At 45.1% G+C, this 17,284-nt stretch overlaps 1 protein-coding gene across 1 annotated transcript in view; it reads left to right on the plus strand.

Moving 5' to 3' along the window:
* Positions 1–432: 432 nt before the first annotated feature.
* Positions 433–17,284, plus strand: part of LOC130282214 (TBC1 domain family member 12-like) — a 115,138-nt gene continuing 98,286 nt past the window's right edge. The window contains exon 1 of the mRNA XM_056530235.1: positions 433–1,137. Coding sequence (XP_056386210.1) covers positions 650–1,137 — 488 coding nt within the window. The 5' untranslated portion in view covers positions 433–649. The remainder of the gene's footprint in view (positions 1,138–17,284) is intronic.

Below are 17,284 nucleotides of genomic sequence, written 5' to 3' on the forward strand. Positions count from 1 at the left end.
CTCGTGGTAGAGATGGACTCAGCCTGAGGACCTCCAGCGGTTCCGGAGCCGCTAAAGGTGGGTGCTGCATGGTAGATCCCGGGGGTCCCCAGCAGGGGGACCCTGGCGATCTGACATCTTATCCCCTATCCTTTAGAGAGGGGATAAGATGTCTAGGGGAGGAGTACCCCTTTAAGGTGAAAATGTGCTGAGTCCCTAAGGGGTTAACAGATGGACATTTTTTGACATTTGACAACACTGTGCTGTTAATTTAATTCTGTAGTGATCTCCACACACCCAGCACGATGAAATTCTTTTCATTGTAGTTTTCTATACTGTCTACCACAATGTGGAACACTACAACTCTCATCATGCCGGGACAGCCGAATTGTAGTTTTGCAACAGCTGGAGAGTCTCAGGTCGGGAAACTACAACTCCCAGGATGCTCGGGAGCCGGGGACTCCGTATACTTCCGCGTTGACACGTCACGTGACGCCATTGCGCAGCAGGGCCGTCGGGCTGGGGATGTTCTGGTGAAGCATTCGGTAGCCGCCGCCCACCACCACCACCACGGGGCACCACACCGGGAGCAGGCGGCGGCCCCTGCAGCGCTCTCAGGGGGCTGCTCCTGTAGGCCGCGGCGGAAGGTGGCGGGGCGGGGGCGCAGCAAATGGTTGGCCCGGAGGATGCCGGCGGCCGCTGCGGGGAGAACGTGACCGAGGAGGGGGAAGAAGCGGAGGAGGAGGAGAGCGGCCCGTACAGCAGCGCTCCCGGCATGAGGCTGACCAACGGGGACCTGGGCTACCTCCCCCAGCCCCCAGACCTCAAGCTGCCCAACGGCGGAGTGAGCCCGGCCTGCGCCTATCACCGGCAGTGCTGCTCCGTTCCGGCCCCGGTGTCTGTCAGCTCGTCCAGCTCCGACTCCTCCCCGCTCAGCGCTCACACGGTAGCCGGTTACTTCGTCTCTGCCGAGGCTGATCGTTTCCGTTTCCTGGATGTCACCCTAAGCTCCCGGAATACGTACGAAGTGAGCCGGCGGCAGAGCGCCCCCGACCACCTGGCGGACGGACTGAGCCTGGCCGAGGGGGGCGGCCCGGGGACCGACGAGAACGATGGGGACCGCACCTGGAGGGTGGGCATCGCCGACTTCTTCACCAGGTGAGCTGCTGCTGTCTCCATGGTAACGGCATCACTTGGGGTGACAGCTGCTGGGGATGTGTGACACCATGGGGGACATCTGTATAACCTGCTGGACTACAACTCCCATCATCCCCTTCCCTGGTGATCAGCTGACCATGGTGATCTCCCTCAACCCAGCAGCCATCTGTACAGTGACTGGAATACCTTCTCTCAGTGCCAGAGCTGCTGCGGCACACAGGCTAGTTGCCCTGGTATATTGTGAGGCTGGACAGTGTTTCCCAAACAGTGTGCCTTGAGTTGTTGCAAAACTACAACTCCCAGCATGCCCGGACAGCCGTTGGCTGTCCGGGCATGCTGGGAGCTGTAGTTTTGCAATAGCTGGATGCACACTGGGCGCTCGGGTGACACACAACACGAAGATCAGTGACAGTGTGACGTTGCATGTAGGGTTAGTGTCTTCAAAACTCTAACTTTGCCGACTTTTTGGTTGCCAGTTGTACCTGACTTTGCCATTGCGTTGCGTGCAGTTGCGGCCTGCTTGTCACTTCTTTGGGGTTTTGATATTGTTTTCACAGCCGGACTCCAACTAGAATAGAAATGGCCATATATTTTGGTCACAGGACTGTCGCTGTGTAACCTCAAAGAAAATGTCTTCCCCCTAACCCCCTGTGCCAGGTGGGGCTCACCATAGACTAGAGCTTTCCACATTTTTTGTTTTGCCACTTTATCCCCCTCACCTGTTTATTTCTTTCCCCCTTCATCACCCGTGTGCCATTTCATTCCTCCTTTCATCACTCTGGTGCCATTTCTTTCCCCCGTGATCACCCCAAGTGCCATTACTTTCCCCCCGTGATCACCCCAAGTGCCATTACATTCCCCCCGTGATCACCCCAAGTGCCATTACTTTCCCCCCGTGATCACCCCAAGTGCCATTACTTTCCCCCCGTGATCACCCCAAGTGCCATTACTTTCCCCCCGTGATCACCCCAAGTGCCATTACTTTCCCCCCGTGATCACCCCAAGTGCCATTACTTTCCCCCCGTGATCACCCCAAGTGCCATTACTTTCCCCCCGTGATCACCCCAAGTGCCATTACTTTCCCCCCGTGATCACCCCAAGTGCCATTTCATTCCCCCCTTCATCACCCCCAAGTGCCATTTCATTCCCCCCTTCATCACCCCCAAGTGCCATTTCATTCCCCCCTTCATCACCCCTCTTGACCACTTGATCCCCTGCAGTGCCATTGCATTCTCACTTGTCCTGTGCCTCTCGGTGTGCTTCAGCAGGCTCAGGTGGAGTCTCAGCAGCAGCGGTGGCTGTCGGGTGAGGGCCTTGACGTTGCGAGGGAGGACTGTACTTGTCGGTCTTTTAAAGATCAGCAGCAGGGATGTGCACACTTAAAGGGGTACTCCGGTGGCAAACTTTTTTTTTTTTTTTTTTTTTAATCAACTGGTGCCAGAAAGTTACAGATTTATAAATTACTTCTATTAAAAAATCTTAATCCTTCCTGTACTTATTAGCTGCTGAATACTGCAGAGGAAATTATTTTCTTTTTGGAACACAGAGCTCTCTGACATCATGACCACAGTGCTCTCTGCTGACATCTCTGTCCATTTTAAGAACTTTTCAGAGTGGGAGAAAATCCCCATAGCAAACATATGCTGCTCTGGGCAGTTCCTAAAATGGACAGAGATGTCAGCAGAGAGCACTGTGCTCATGATGTCAGCAGAGAGCTCTGTGTTCCAAAGAGAAAATAATTTCCTCTGTAGTATTCTGCAGCTAATAAGTACTGGAAGGATTAAGATTTTTTAATAGAAGTACAAATCTGTTTACCTTTCTGGCACCAGTTGATTAAAACATTTTTTTTCCACCGGAGTACCCCTTTAACAGTGACTGGCGGCTGCTACTGGACTGGATGGTCACAAGACACACCTGGGGAATGCCACTGACATGCCAATGCAGCACCCAGTTTGGGAAGTCCTGCAATGGCCACACAAGGGTTCATCTAGGTAGAAGCTAGCTGATCAGTAGATTTTGTTTTGCACCCACTCAAGTATAAGGAGGACTTATAGATCCCATTCAGGGGGATGCTGCCAGTGTCACCAGGCTTTCCCACTTATAGCTAAGAAGTGGCTGTGTATATGAATTAGGATGAAAGTGAAATACTTTATACTTAACCCCTTAAGGACCAGGCCATTTTACACCTTAAGGACCAGAGCGTTTTTTGCAATTCTGACCACTGTCACTTTAAACATTAATAACTCTGGGATGCTTTTAGTTATCATTCTGATTCCGAGATTGTTTTTTCGTGACATATTCTACTTTAACTTAGTGGTAAAATTTTATGGTAACTTGCATCCTTTCTTGGTGAAAAATCCCAAAATTTGATGAAAAAAATGAAAATTTTGCATTTTTCTAACTTTGAAGCTCTCTGCTTGTAAGGAAAATGGATATTCAAAATAAAACATTTTTGGGTTCACATATACAATATGTCTACTTTATGTTTGCATCATAAAATTTATGAGTTTTTACTTTTGGAAGACACCAGAGGGCTTCAAAGTTCAGCAGCAATTTGGAAATTTTTCACAAAATTTTCAAACTCGCTATTTTTCATGGACCAGTTCAGGTTTGAAGTGATTAGATTAGAAATACCCCACAAATGACCCCATTATAAAAACTACACCCCCCAAAGTATTCAAAATGACATTCAATAAGTGTATTAACCCTTTAGGTGTTTCACAGGAATAGCAGCAAAGTGAAGGAGAAAATTCACAGTCTTCATTTTTTACACTCGCATGTTCTTGTAGACCCAATTTTTGAATTTTTGCAAGGGGTAAAAAGCAGAAAATTTTTACTTGTATTTGAAACCCAATTTCTCTCGAGTAAGCACATACCTCATATATCTATGTTAATTGTTCGGCGGGCGCAGTAGAGGGCTCAGAAGGGAAGGAGCGTCAAATGGTTTTTGGGGGGCATGTCACATTTAGGAAGCCCCTATGGTGCCAGGACAGCAAAAAAAAAAAAACACATGGCATACCATTTTAGAAACTAGACCCCTCAGGGAATGTAACAAGGGGTAAAGTGAACCTTAATACCCCACAGGTGATTCACGACTTTTGCATATGTAAAAAAAAAAAAAAAATGTCTTACCTAAAATGCTTGGTTTCCCAAAAATGTTACATTTTTAAAAAGGATAATAGCAGAAAATACCCCCCAAAATTTGAAGCCCAATTTCTCCCGATTCAGAAAACACCCCATATGGGGGTGAAAAGTGCTCTGCTGGTGCACTACAGGTCTCAGAAGAGGAGGAGTCACATTTGGCTTTTTGAAAGCAAATTTTGCTCTGGGGGCATGCCGCATTTAGGAAGCCCCTATGGTGCCAGGACAGCAAAAAAAAAAACACATGGCATATCATTTTGGAAACTAGACCCCTCGGGGAACGTAACAAGGTGTAATGTGAACCTTAATACCCTACAGGTGATTCACAACTTTTGCATATGTAAAAAAAAATAAAAAAATTTTACCTAAAATGTTGGTTTCCCAAAAATTTTAGATTTTTAAAAAGAGTAAAAGCAGAAAATACCCCCCATAATTTGTAACCCAATTTCTCCCGAGTACGGCGATACCCCATATGTGACCCTAAACTGTTGCCTTGAAATACGACAGGGCTCCAAAGTGAGAGCGCCATGCGCATTTGAGGCCTGAATTAGGGACTTGCATAGGGGTGGACATAGGGGTATTCTACGGCAGTGATTCCCAAATAGGGTGCCTCCAGCTGTTGTAAAAGTCCCAGCATGCCTGGACAGTCAGTGGCTGTCTGGTAATACTGGGAGTAGTTGTTTTGCAACAGCTGGAGGCTCCGTTTTGGAAACAGTGGCGTACCAGACGTTTTTCATTTTTATTGGGGAGGGGAGGGGGGCTGTGTAGGGGTATGTGTATATGTAGTGTTTTTTACTTTTTATTTTGTGTTAGTGTAGTGTAGTGTTTTTAGGGTACAGTCGCACGGGCGGGGGTTCACAGTAGTTTCTCGCTGGCAGTTTGAGCAGCGGCAGAAAATTTGCCTCAGCTCAAACTTGCAGCCGGATACTTACTGTAATCCTCCGCCCATGTGAGTGTACCCTGTACGTTCACATTGGGGGGGGGAACATCCAGCTGTTGCAAAACTACAACTCCCAGCATGTAGGGTCTATAAGTGCATGCTGGGAGTTGTAGTTTTGCAACAGCTGGAGGCTCCGTTTTGGAAACGGTGGCGTACCAGACGTTTTTCATTTTTATTGTAGGGGTATGTGTATATGTAGTGTTTTTTTACTTTTTATTTTATTGTGTTAGTGTAGTGTTTTTAGGGTACAGGCACATGGGCGGGGGGTTCACAGTAGTTTCTCGCTGGCAGCTTGAGCTGCAGCAGAAAATTTGCTGCAGCTCAAACTTGCAGCCGGATACTTACTGTAATCCTCCGCCCATGTGAGTGTAGTCTGTACATTCACATTGGGGGGGGGGGGAACATCCAGCTGTTGCAAAACTACAACTCCCAGCATGTACGGTCTATCAGTGCATGCTGGGAGTTGTAGTTTTGCAACAGCTGGAGACACTCAGGTTGTGAAACACCGAGTTTGGCAACAAACTCAGTGTTTTGCAACCAGTGTGCCTTCAGCTGTTGCAAAAGCTACAACCCCCAGCATGTACGGACAGCGGAAGGGCCTGCTGGGTGTTGTAGTTATGCAACAGCGGGAGGCATACTACTTTGGCTGGGGATGCTGGGGATTGTAGTTATGCAACAGCTGGAGACACACTGGTTTGCTACTTAACTCAGTGTGCCTTCAGCTGTTGCAAAACTACAACTCTCAGCAGTCACTGACAGCCAACGGGCATGCTGGGAGTTGTAGTTATGCAACCAGCAGATGCACCACTACAACTCCCAGCATGCACTTTAGCTGTTTGTGCAAGCTGGGAGTTGTAGTTACACAACAGCTGAAGGTACACTTTTCCATAGAAAGAATGTGCCTCCAGCTGTTGCAAAACCATAAGTCCCAGCATGCCCATAAGTGCATGCTGGGAGTTGTGGTGGTCTGCCTCCTCCTGTTGCATAACTACAGCTCCCAGCATGCCCTTTTTGCATGCTGGGAGCTGTTGCTAAGCAACAGCAGGAGGCTGTCACTCACCTCCTGCTGCTGCTTGATCGCCGCACAGGTCAGTCCCGCCGTCGTCGCTCCTGGGGCCCCGATCCCAACATTAACGCCGGGGATCGGGGTCCCCAGCACCAGGGGTGCACGTCCCGCACCCGCTCACGTCCTCCGGAAGAGGGGCGGAGCGGGTGCGGGACTGACACCCGCAGCAGGCGCCCTGATTGGTCGGCCGGTAATCCGGCCGACGAATCAGGGCGATCGTGAGGTGGCACCAGTGCCACCTCACCCCTGCAGGCTCTGGCTGTTCGGGGCCGTCTCTGATGGCCCCGATCAGCCAGTAATTCCGGGTCACCGGGTCACTGGAGACCCGATTGACCCGGAATCGCCGCAGATCGCTGGACTGAATTGTCCAGCGATCTGCGGTCATCGCCGACATGGGGGGACATAATGACCCCCCTGGGCGATATGCCGCGATGCCTGCTGAACGATTTCAGCAGGCATCGGGCACCGGCTAGCGCCGGGGGGCCGGGAAAGGACAGGACGTACTCCTACGTCCTCGGTCCTTAAGGACTCGGAAACGGGGGCGTAGGAGTACGTTCATTGTCCTTAAGGGGTTAAAGGGGTACTCCCGTGGAAAACTTTTTTTTTTTTTTTTAAATCAACTGGTGCCAGAAAGTTAATCAGATTTGTAAATTACTTCTATTAAAAAATCTTAATCCTTCCAGTACTTTTTAGAGGCTGCATACTACAGAGGAAATGCTTATCTTTTTAGATTTCTCGATGTCATGAACACAGTGCTCGCTGCTGACCTCTGCTGTCCATTGTAGGAACTGTCCAGAGCAGGAGAAAATCCTCATAGCAAACAAATGCTGCTCTGGACAGTTCCTAAAATGCACAGCAGAGGTCAGCAGCGAGCACTGTGTTCATGACATTGAGAAATCTAAAATGATAAGCATTTCCTCTGTAGTATACAGCCCCTAAAAAGTACTGGAAGGATTAAGATTTTTTAATAGAAGTAATTTACAAATCGGTTTAACTTTCTGGCACCAGCTGATTTAAAACATTTTTTTCCCCCACGGGAGTACCCCTTTAAGGAGATGCTCTGCAGTCACTAGGAGAGATTGTAAGGATTACACACCATGTACCGTCAGGTCTTCGGAGCATATCTTGAGGTGATGTAATAGAGTAGGCGCAGCGCTGTGATCACTGTAATCTTACCTTGGTGACTCATTTCCACCATATTAATCGGAATAAAGCCGACCATACGCATTAGATGAATGTTCAGTGAACGGCCGACCTGTGTATGGAGGACTCTGAACTCTTGCTCATCGGAACCTATCAGAGAAGATGAGTATTGGGTTTCGGCACATTCATTCCCTTTGTATGTAATGTGTCACCATAATGGCCACATAAATGAACCTATGAGATCCCAGGGGCCTTATGGAGCAGGTCCAGAACTGGACACGTGAGGAGGACAGCGCTCTGACATTATTCTCCTCTGCTCTATGCCACTTCGCGCTAAAGAACTGTACATAGCGCTGGCCGTGACTGCCATCCAGTCATGAGGGGACACAGGCTCCCAGTCATGTTCCTTCCAGACTGGCTTAACGAACACCCGAAGGCTAGCTTTACACTTATTTTTATTTTAGTTTTTTGTGAAAAAAACGCTGCGGCCAGATATTAGCTTAAAGTCAGTAGGGATTTATGAAACGCCAAACTCATTTGACTTTTTTTTTTTTGACGTTTTTCTGAGGTTTTGGGCTTAGTGGCTGTTTCCCAAAATTGCTGCAGAGGAAATAAGCTAAGACTATAAACCACTATTTTTGTAAAAAGAAAAAAACAAAAAACACAAAACTGCATCTTGGGAGTGCTAAATGAGAGTGCAGTTTTTCCAGACCAAAAAAAAAAAAAAGTATTCTTGGCCTGAGTGCAGGGAGAAACCTTTTTTGTTGTGCTGTTTCTATGTCCCTATTGATTTCTAGTTAACATCCGGCCAGAGTGTTTTTCTGCAAAAGAATATAATAGGAAAATAGCCTTTAAAATATGTCTTTTCCCAAAATTCTGTGTGACACCAGCCTAAAAGCTCTTGTACCCTGGGGCTGCACAAACAATGCAGTGAAGATTTGTGCGGCTGAGCCTGATCGAGCCTTTTGAAGTCTGTTTACTGCTTAAGTGTTCCCTAGGACTTGGGTGTCCCTGATATAGCCAGCAGCAGGTCACCTCTTAGCTGGGGCATGCTGGACATTGCTGGGGCTTCTGCAGTCATGTTGGGCAAGTGTCATGTTTTTGGATCTCCTGAGATTCATAATCTATCCATGGATATCTTTATTATGCGGTGCATGCACACCACGTTTTTGCAATACAGTTCCTGTATCAGGTTTTTGATGAAAAACGGATTCCTCAAAACCGGACTAAACTATACGCTGTAAGTGTGTACAAATTTTAACCCATATACGGTTGGAAACCGTATACCGTTTGAAAAATGTCAGGTTGCATCAGTTTTGTAAGAAAAAAACATATACATTTTTTACTTTTTCACTACATTTTTGAATAAAGTTTCACTTGTTTGATTGAAATTCCAAGAAAAAAAAAACTGTGCAAAGTCAAAAACCGTATGGTGAAAACCTGATGGAACCGTACGCACATACAGTTCTGTACGGTTCCCATTGACTCCCATGTAAAAAAATAAATAAATAAAAAATACAAATAAAAACGTATACGGTTTAATACAGTTTTTCACCCGGACCAAGAAACGTGGTAGACTACAGTTTTGGGTTCGGGTAAAAAAAAACTGGACAAAACCGTATGAGATGCAAAACGGACTAAACTGGATGATGCGTTTGACATACAGTTTACCATGTTAAGTCAATGCATACGGTTTTCTATACAGTTCCATACGGTTTTTAACTTGAAACCGTATTCGGGAACTGTATAACAAAACGTGGTGTGCATGCACCCTAAGGTCAGAGTCTAGCAAGCATTGGACATCACCGCTCTGGCCATAATAGTCTACCATGCTACAAGCTGGAGCTGAATCTGTGAGAATCCATACTACTTACGCTATTTGTACAGTATGGGTCTATGATGTGGCCATGTTTCCAATGCCTATCTGGTCACTTCTGCCTTGTGGCTTCCAATCATAATGGAAGGCAGAATATTGTGACGGATCCTTTGTACAGTGGGTCCCAACAGACCAAGTTGACTTATTAACTTAGGCCACCAAAAAGAACTAATATAGTAATCAGATCACAATAGGTTCACTTACAAGATATACACCAACAAAAAAAGAACCCATAGTATAAAAATATGAAATGTATTAAACATATATCAAATTGCAAGACAAACATTAAAAAAAAAAAAACATAAAAATACAGGCACTGATATGACAAGTACAGAGAAGTGGAGATGGTAGAGTAGGCACAAGTACATGGAATACAGGGCACAGACAAAATTCAGGAGTGCTCTCAGCGGGCATATCATTTACAATAATAACTGGTATATACCCAGTATGACAGTACAAATAGATAGATATGCATAGTGAGTAAAGTAGAAAAGTCTCATAAAAGCAGCATAGATTGCACAAAAAACTACTGAAACTCTATAAGACATCCTGCCATGCATGTTGCCAACCTACCAGCTCCTACCCCAACGTACGTTTCTCGTTGTGCTTCGTCAGGGGGCGTGTAACGCCCCCTGACGAAGCACAACGTGAAACGTACGTTGGGGTAGGAGCTGGTAGGTTGGCAACATGCATGGCAGGATAGAGGATAAGATGTCTAGGGGTGGAGTACCCCTTTAACCCTGAAAAACCTAATTCATCCACAGGATTGATGCGACCCCCTCTAGTCACTAGAACAAGGACCCCAAGCCCACAGTTAATACTACACTACATGACTGCATGTACCCTGACGCTTCTGTCATATCTACGGGAGTAATGCCTCAGCTGTATTCAGTTATGTGGGACCACCGCTCTATTCATACTCCCCAGTGCATATCCCCAGCAGTCATACATGCCTTTCATGGGACAAATCCTTTAAATAATGTCAGGATTATTCATAACTAACATAGCCTGAGTGCATAGGGATTGTCATCTGCTATGTAACTTTTTCTTTTAATGTTTTATATTATCTATAAAAACATTGGGGTGACACTGCAAACTCGCAATGGAAGACCCCACTCCAGAAGTAATAATAAAAAAGCCAAGTGTTTATTCACCCATCATATAGGGATACATGCAATGTTTCACCTTCACAATTAACTCTTTCTCAATGGGGTGAAACTGCAGGTGTCGACATGACTCCCTGGTTCCTTGAGTCCTCCGTAGATTCTCCACCCTGGCGATGATATGTAAAAGTAAGTACGTCCTGACTACAAACTAGGGCTAGGCATGTACCAGCTGGTGTACTTTCCTTTGTGTGGCTGGGCATAGACTTGGAGAATATTGAAATGGGCATAGCTACATGAGGACCAAGTTGTCCAGCTAATAGGAGAATCTATTGTGTTCTGTAGCTCAGACTGAAGTCCTTAGCTCGGGGCCAGTCTGTCAGTGTGTAAGATGTGCAGGGGCCCGGATACAGTACAGGTGGGTGTGTATTAACCCTAGCTACACATACGTTATGGATAAATCACAGGAGGTAAGTAGCCAATGCTCAATCGGGCTGTGCAGATAATGGCTTTTAAAGGGGTATTCCAGGCAAAAACATTTTATCCACTATCCAGAGGATAAGGGATAAGGTGTCTGATCGTGGGGGGCCCGCTGCTGAGACCCCCCCAGTGATCTCCCTGCAGCACCTGCATTCTATGCAGGTGCTGAATCTCCAGTTTCGGAAACCTCCAGGTTACTGGGACTGGGGAGGAGACGCCACGCCCCCTCCATTCATGTCTATGGGAAGGGGCATGACGGCAGTCACACCCCCTCCCATAGACATGAATGGAGGGGGCGTGACGTCACGTCCCCAGTCCCGGAAACCTGGATGTTTCCGAAACTAGAGACGCAGTGCAATGCGGGTGCTGCAGGGAGATCACTGGGGGGTCTCAGCAGCGGGCCCCCCACGATCAGACACCTTATCCCCTATCCTTTGGATAGGGGATAAAATGTTTTTGCCCGGAATACCCCTTTAAACTGCTACACATTTTCGGAGAGTACAAGCGGGCACGTTGATAAACAGGGACCGCAGGCTATCATATGAGGATACTACTGGTATTCCGACTTACAGTATTATGACTTGCATACAGGACACGTAAGTCATGGCAATTGTACAGGTAGAGAGTCTGTGCCTTTGCAATCAAGAGCATCCCCCATAAACCTCTCCAAAAAAATAGGTTTTTTTTTTTCAATTAAAGGGCTAATCCACTGGAAAACTTTTTTTTTTTTCCTAATCAACTGGTGCCAGAAAGTTAAACAGATTTGTAAATCACTTCTATTTAAAAAAATGTATCCTTCTAATACTTATCAGCTGTTGTATTCGCCACAGGAAGTTCTTTTCTATTTGAATTTCCTTTCTGTCTGACCACAGTGCTCTCTGCTGACACCTCTGTCCATTTTAGGAACTGTCCAGAGTACAAGCAAACCCATACTGCTCTGGACAGTTCCTAAAATTAACAGAGGTGTCAGCAGAGAGCACTGTGGTCAGACAGAAAGGAAATTCAAAAAGAAAAGAACTTCCTGTGGAGCATACAGAAGCTGATAAGTACTGGAAGGATTAAGATTTTTAAATAGAAGTCATTTACAAATCTGTTTAACTTTCTGGCACCAGTTGATAAAAAAAAAAATAAAAAAAAAGATTTCCAGTGGAGTACACCTTTTTTAAATGTTTTTATTGTGCTAAAAAAAACAAAAAAAAACGCTGTATTGGCACAGACCTGGAATTTTTTTTAAATGGTTACATTCATGGAAAGAAGTTATGACTCTTGGAATGCAACAGTGAGAACAAATGGACAATAGAGCAGTGTTTCCAAATCAGGGTGCCTCCAAGTGTTGCAAAACTACAACTCCCAGCATGCCCGGACAGCCAAAGGCTGTCCGGGCATGCTGGGAGTTGTAGTTTTGCAACATCTGGAGGCACCATGGTTGGGAAACAGTGCAATAGAGGATTAAATGAGATCCTGCTGTCTGAGTGTGGTCAGTGAATAATATTCTGGTCCTAGAGCAGCGCACCAGACACACCCTTATTTTAATCATGTTCCCGAAGGATTACCTCAACTACCTCCAAAGGATAGGGGACAAGATGTCTGATCTCCCGGCTAGCACCCCAGCATCCTGAACATTCATGTTCAGAACGATGGGTCCGGGCCATAGTTGTGATGTCACGCCAAGCCCCCTCCATTTATGTCTATTGGAGGGAGCTTGATGAGCCATAGAAGTGAACAGAGCGGGTGTGTGTGGTCATGACATCATGACCACGGCTGGCACGGAGATCGCGGGGGTCCCAGAGATCTTATTCCCTATCCAAAGGATTATTATAATTATTCACTTTAGTGGAACTGAGCTGGATTACCGTACATATACTGAGGACAAGTGTGACCTTGTATTCTGGAAGAAAGCAGCTATATTTTTTTAACCCTGGACAATCCCTTTATGTTTACTCTAGGCTGTTCATTGTTTAGGGTGAGTTCCCACATGAGTTCTCCTTGGCCTTTTCTATCCATATACAGTGCATATGGAGTTCTATTGACATCAGGGTTATTACTCACTTTTTCTAGCCCAGTCTGTTGAACTCTGGGGAAGACATTTTCTTTATAACTTTAAAGGGGTACTCTGGTGGAAAACTTTTTTTTTTTTTTTTTTTCCTAAATCAACTGGTGCCAGAAAGTTAAACAGATTTGTAAATTACTTTTATTAAAAAAATCTTAATCCTTCCAGTACTTATTAGATGCTGAATAATACAGAGGAAATTCTTTTCTTTTTGGAACACAGAGCTCTCTGCTGACATCACAAGCACAGTGCTCTCTGCTGACATCTCTGTCTATTTTAGGAACTCTCCAGAGTAGCACATTTGTTATGGGGATTTTCTCCTACTCTGGACAGTTCTTAAAATGGACAGAGATGTCAGCAGAGAGCACTGTGCTCATGAAGTCAGCAGAGAGCACTGTGTTCCAAAAAGAAAATAATTATTCTGTAGTATCCAGCAGCTAATAAGTACTGGAAGGATTAAGATTTTTTAATAGAAGTTTTCCACCGAAGTACACCTCTAAAGGGGTACTCCGCCCCTAGCATCTTATCCCCTCTCCAAAAGGATAGGGGATAAGATGTCAGATCGCGGGGGTCCTGCCGCTGGGGACCCCCGGGATCTCCACTGCAGCACCCCACTATCGTTACTGCACAGAGCAAACTCGCTCTGTGCGTAATGACCGGCGATACAGGGGCCGGAGCATCGTGACTTTACGGCTCCACGCTGCCACGCCCCCTAACATAGACTTGTATTGCGGGGGACGTGCAGTGACGTCACGAGGGGGCGGAGCCGTAAAGGCACGATACTCCGGCCCCTGTATCGCCGGTCATTACGCACAGAGAGAGTTTGCTCTGTGCAGTAACGATAGCGGGGTGCTGCAGCGGAGATCCCGGGGGTCCCCAGTGGCGGGACCCCCGCGATCTGACATCCTATCCCCTATCCTTTTGGAGAGGGGATAAGATGCTAGGGGCGGAGTACCTGTTTAAGCAACAGCTGCAGAAGTGGTTTTGGTTGAATTATCCTTGTGCTCGTACTTGGCTAGGCCTGAACTCTTCAGAATAATGTTACTCAGGGCATTTTTTTCTATTCTGCCGCTGTATTTTATTGCATCTGCCAGATGTGCAATGCTAGGAAATAGGAATTCCCATTTATATTCTACATCTTTTTTCTGAGGGGTTGTATCATTTCTGGAGAATCCTGTGTTTTCTTAGCTGATCCTGACAGATCTATTAACTACATTATGTGTGAGATGTAAAGGAGATTGGATTAATTCTTTATGATTGTCCAGTTTCCTCGTATAGAACTGTGTGCAGGATGCTGGATGGTGGCACATGGTGTCCTGGGGGAGCACTCCACTTCAGGCCCCTCTATACAAGGCTGTAATGCTTCTTGGTGAGCATGCTACTTATTATTTATATTTTTATATTGGGACGGACACATTTTTATTTTTTTAAATTGGTACATAATCCTTTGGTTGATTCAGAAATCAATCTAGTAGAGTAAGTCCCAGTGTACAACCTCTAGGACCAGCAGTGCTCATAAAGCTTCATAAAAGCTCTTTAGATGCCATGCTTTTTTCAAGTTTAAGGTTTTTGAATGACACATGACTAGAAATGGGACGACCAAGGGGAAAAATTTTGAAAATTTTTTATTTTAAATTCCCCCCCCCCCCCCCAGAAAAGAGTAATGAATGTGTTCTTTTCTAATGATAAATATTGTTTAACATGGTGTTCAAACTATATAACATTTAGTCCTTTATTTAACCCCTTAAGGACATAGCGTTTTTCAGTTTTTTCAGTTTTTGCATTTTCGTTTTTTCTTCCTTCACTTTTAAAAATCATACCCTTTCAATTCGCCACCTAAAAATCCATATTATAGCTTATTTTTTGCGCCACCAATTCTACTTTGCAGTGACATTAGTCATTGTACCCAAAAATCCACAGCGAAATTGAAGAATTGAACAAAAAATGCCATTTTGTAAATTTTAGGGGCTTCCGTTTCTACGCAGTGCATTTTTCGGTAAAAATGACACCTTATCATTATTCTGTAGGTCCATACAGTTAAAATGATACCCTACTTATATAGGTTTGATTTTTACAAATCTGTTTTAACTTTCTGGCACCAGTTGATTTAAAAAAAAAAAATAAATAAAAAAAATTCTACCCCTTTAACGATCAAACCATCGGCAGGTAAGAGTCACAATAACAGTCCTCAAACCAACCATTGTAAAGGCCAAATACAAAATATATGAGGGTATAAAAAAGAGGCGTAGAGTTAAAAAAAAAAAAAAAAAAAAAAAAAAAAAATCTTCATTCAGAAATATCAATGTTAAGCACATAGACCTAAATGTCACTGGGCAGAAACAACTTGTAGGTTAAAACAGAAACACTATTGTTGCACTAAACACTAAAGCACCCAAAGGGTGTCCGCTACAAGCATGTGGAAGCAAGATAGAGAGGAAGTGAGGAGAAGAGAAACAAGAAAGAAAAGCAACATGAGTTGAGCCTTGGATGCAAGACTTCATGGCATGTTTGAGAAGAGATTTTCTAGGATGCTTAAAGGGGAGCTCCACTACTTTAAAACGTATCCCCTATTTGTAGAATAGGGTATAAATGTCTGATTGTGTATGGCAGTGTTTCTCAAGCGCGGTCCTCCAGTCCCCCCAACAGGTCATGTTTTCAGGATTCCCTTAGTCCTTCACAGGTGATATAACTGGTGATGCCAGATGTACTGACCATAATTACATCACCTGTGAAAGACTAAGGAAATCCAAAAAAACACGACCTGTTGGGTGGGGACTGGAGGACCACACTAGAGAAACACTGGTGTATGGGAGCATCGTAGATACAAAATAACAGCGCAAGTGTATCTTTGGTGCCTCCATAAAGAATACATTGAGTGGGTGCCAACATGACGCTCCATGCACAGGGAGAGATTGATCACGTTCTGAAGATCGTGGGGGGTCCCAGAGGTCAGATGTGATCAGACATTTATACCGTATTCTACGGATAGTACATCTTTGATGAAGGTTTCAGAAAATTGTAGGAGGAAAAGGCTGGTGAATTGGGGCACATACCCCATTTCTAACCATATGGAGACCTCGCTTGTGGGATTCATCCAGTGCTGTGTGTAGTTTTCTGGTTATCTAGGAAGACAATCTTGTTCTGTCTGTACCATCCACTGTCATTCATGGTTTGTTCAGAGAGGTAGACGTAAGGAAATGTGAATATGTCTGCTCACAGATGTCTTGCTGACAAATGCTCTCTATCAGTGCCTAACATTCAGTGCTTTTGTTTCTCTTAAGCTGTGCCAGGAAAGGCCATCTATTGCCTTTTTATTTTTTTTTATTTTTTTTTTAAGGCTGCTAACCAAACCAGTGGTTGTGATAAGAGATCTGATGACTGAGAAGCTAGTTGGTTCTCGTGCCTCTCTTTACTCTGTTGGAGCTATTAGGGGCCATTCCTGCTACAGAATTTCTGAGTGTTATTCTGATGCGGCAGCCTCCCATTGTTTTCAGTGATATTCTGCTGCACTGTACACACTGCAGAATGTTCCCTGCCGAAACTCCAAATTCTGGGCTCTGACGAAAAAATTAATGGTTTTTCTTATGTTGGAATTCATTGCGCACTGCATTGCAGTCAATGGGACAGTACACGACCATGTTGTCATATTGCTGATTGTACACAGAATCCCTGCCCCCCAGTACACGACCATGTTGTTATATTGCTGATTGTACACAGAATCCCTGCCCCCCAGTACACGACCATGTTGTTATATTGCTGATTGTACACAGAATCCCTGCCCCATAACTCTTTAGGTTTATGGGTTTCCTAATAGTCTGGCCAAAAATGACGCAGTCACAATGAGATCTACAGCAATACTCACTGGAACAGCCACTAATTCAATGGTCAGGTCTGGGTTTTTATTTGGAAATGATTTTCTGAAACATGAAAGGAGGTGGGATCTATTGCTATGAGGAACTTGGGGACCAGCAGCCATCCTTCCTTGTATGTGCAGGACTTCTGCTACGTTGAATGTTATCCCCATAGTAGGAAATATCAGTGTAGTCACATCAGGTGGATTGTCTTGTTTACTGGTATTACATAGATTATTCATGAGGTAATCATATGGATACAGTATACAGAGCGCCAAGGCCCTTCCAGCAGACATGAACTGTGTCATCTGATTTTACATACATGTGCCAAGAAGTATTATGCCAGATATACTAAACAGATGGTCTGCAGCTTTCTACCCATGGTTTACAAGACGTCTGCTTGCTGTCAGTGTATAGACAACTGAATGTCTTTTGTGTACATCTGCGGGCAGTAGACCTGCCCTGGTCACATGTAGCTGAAACAGATCCAGAGTTTT

The sequence above is a fragment of the Hyla sarda genome, chromosome 7, assembly GCF_029499605.1.
Source record: "Hyla sarda isolate aHylSar1 chromosome 7, aHylSar1.hap1, whole genome shotgun sequence".
NCBI classification, from domain to species: Eukaryota; Metazoa; Chordata; class Amphibia; order Anura; family Hylidae; genus Hyla; species Hyla sarda.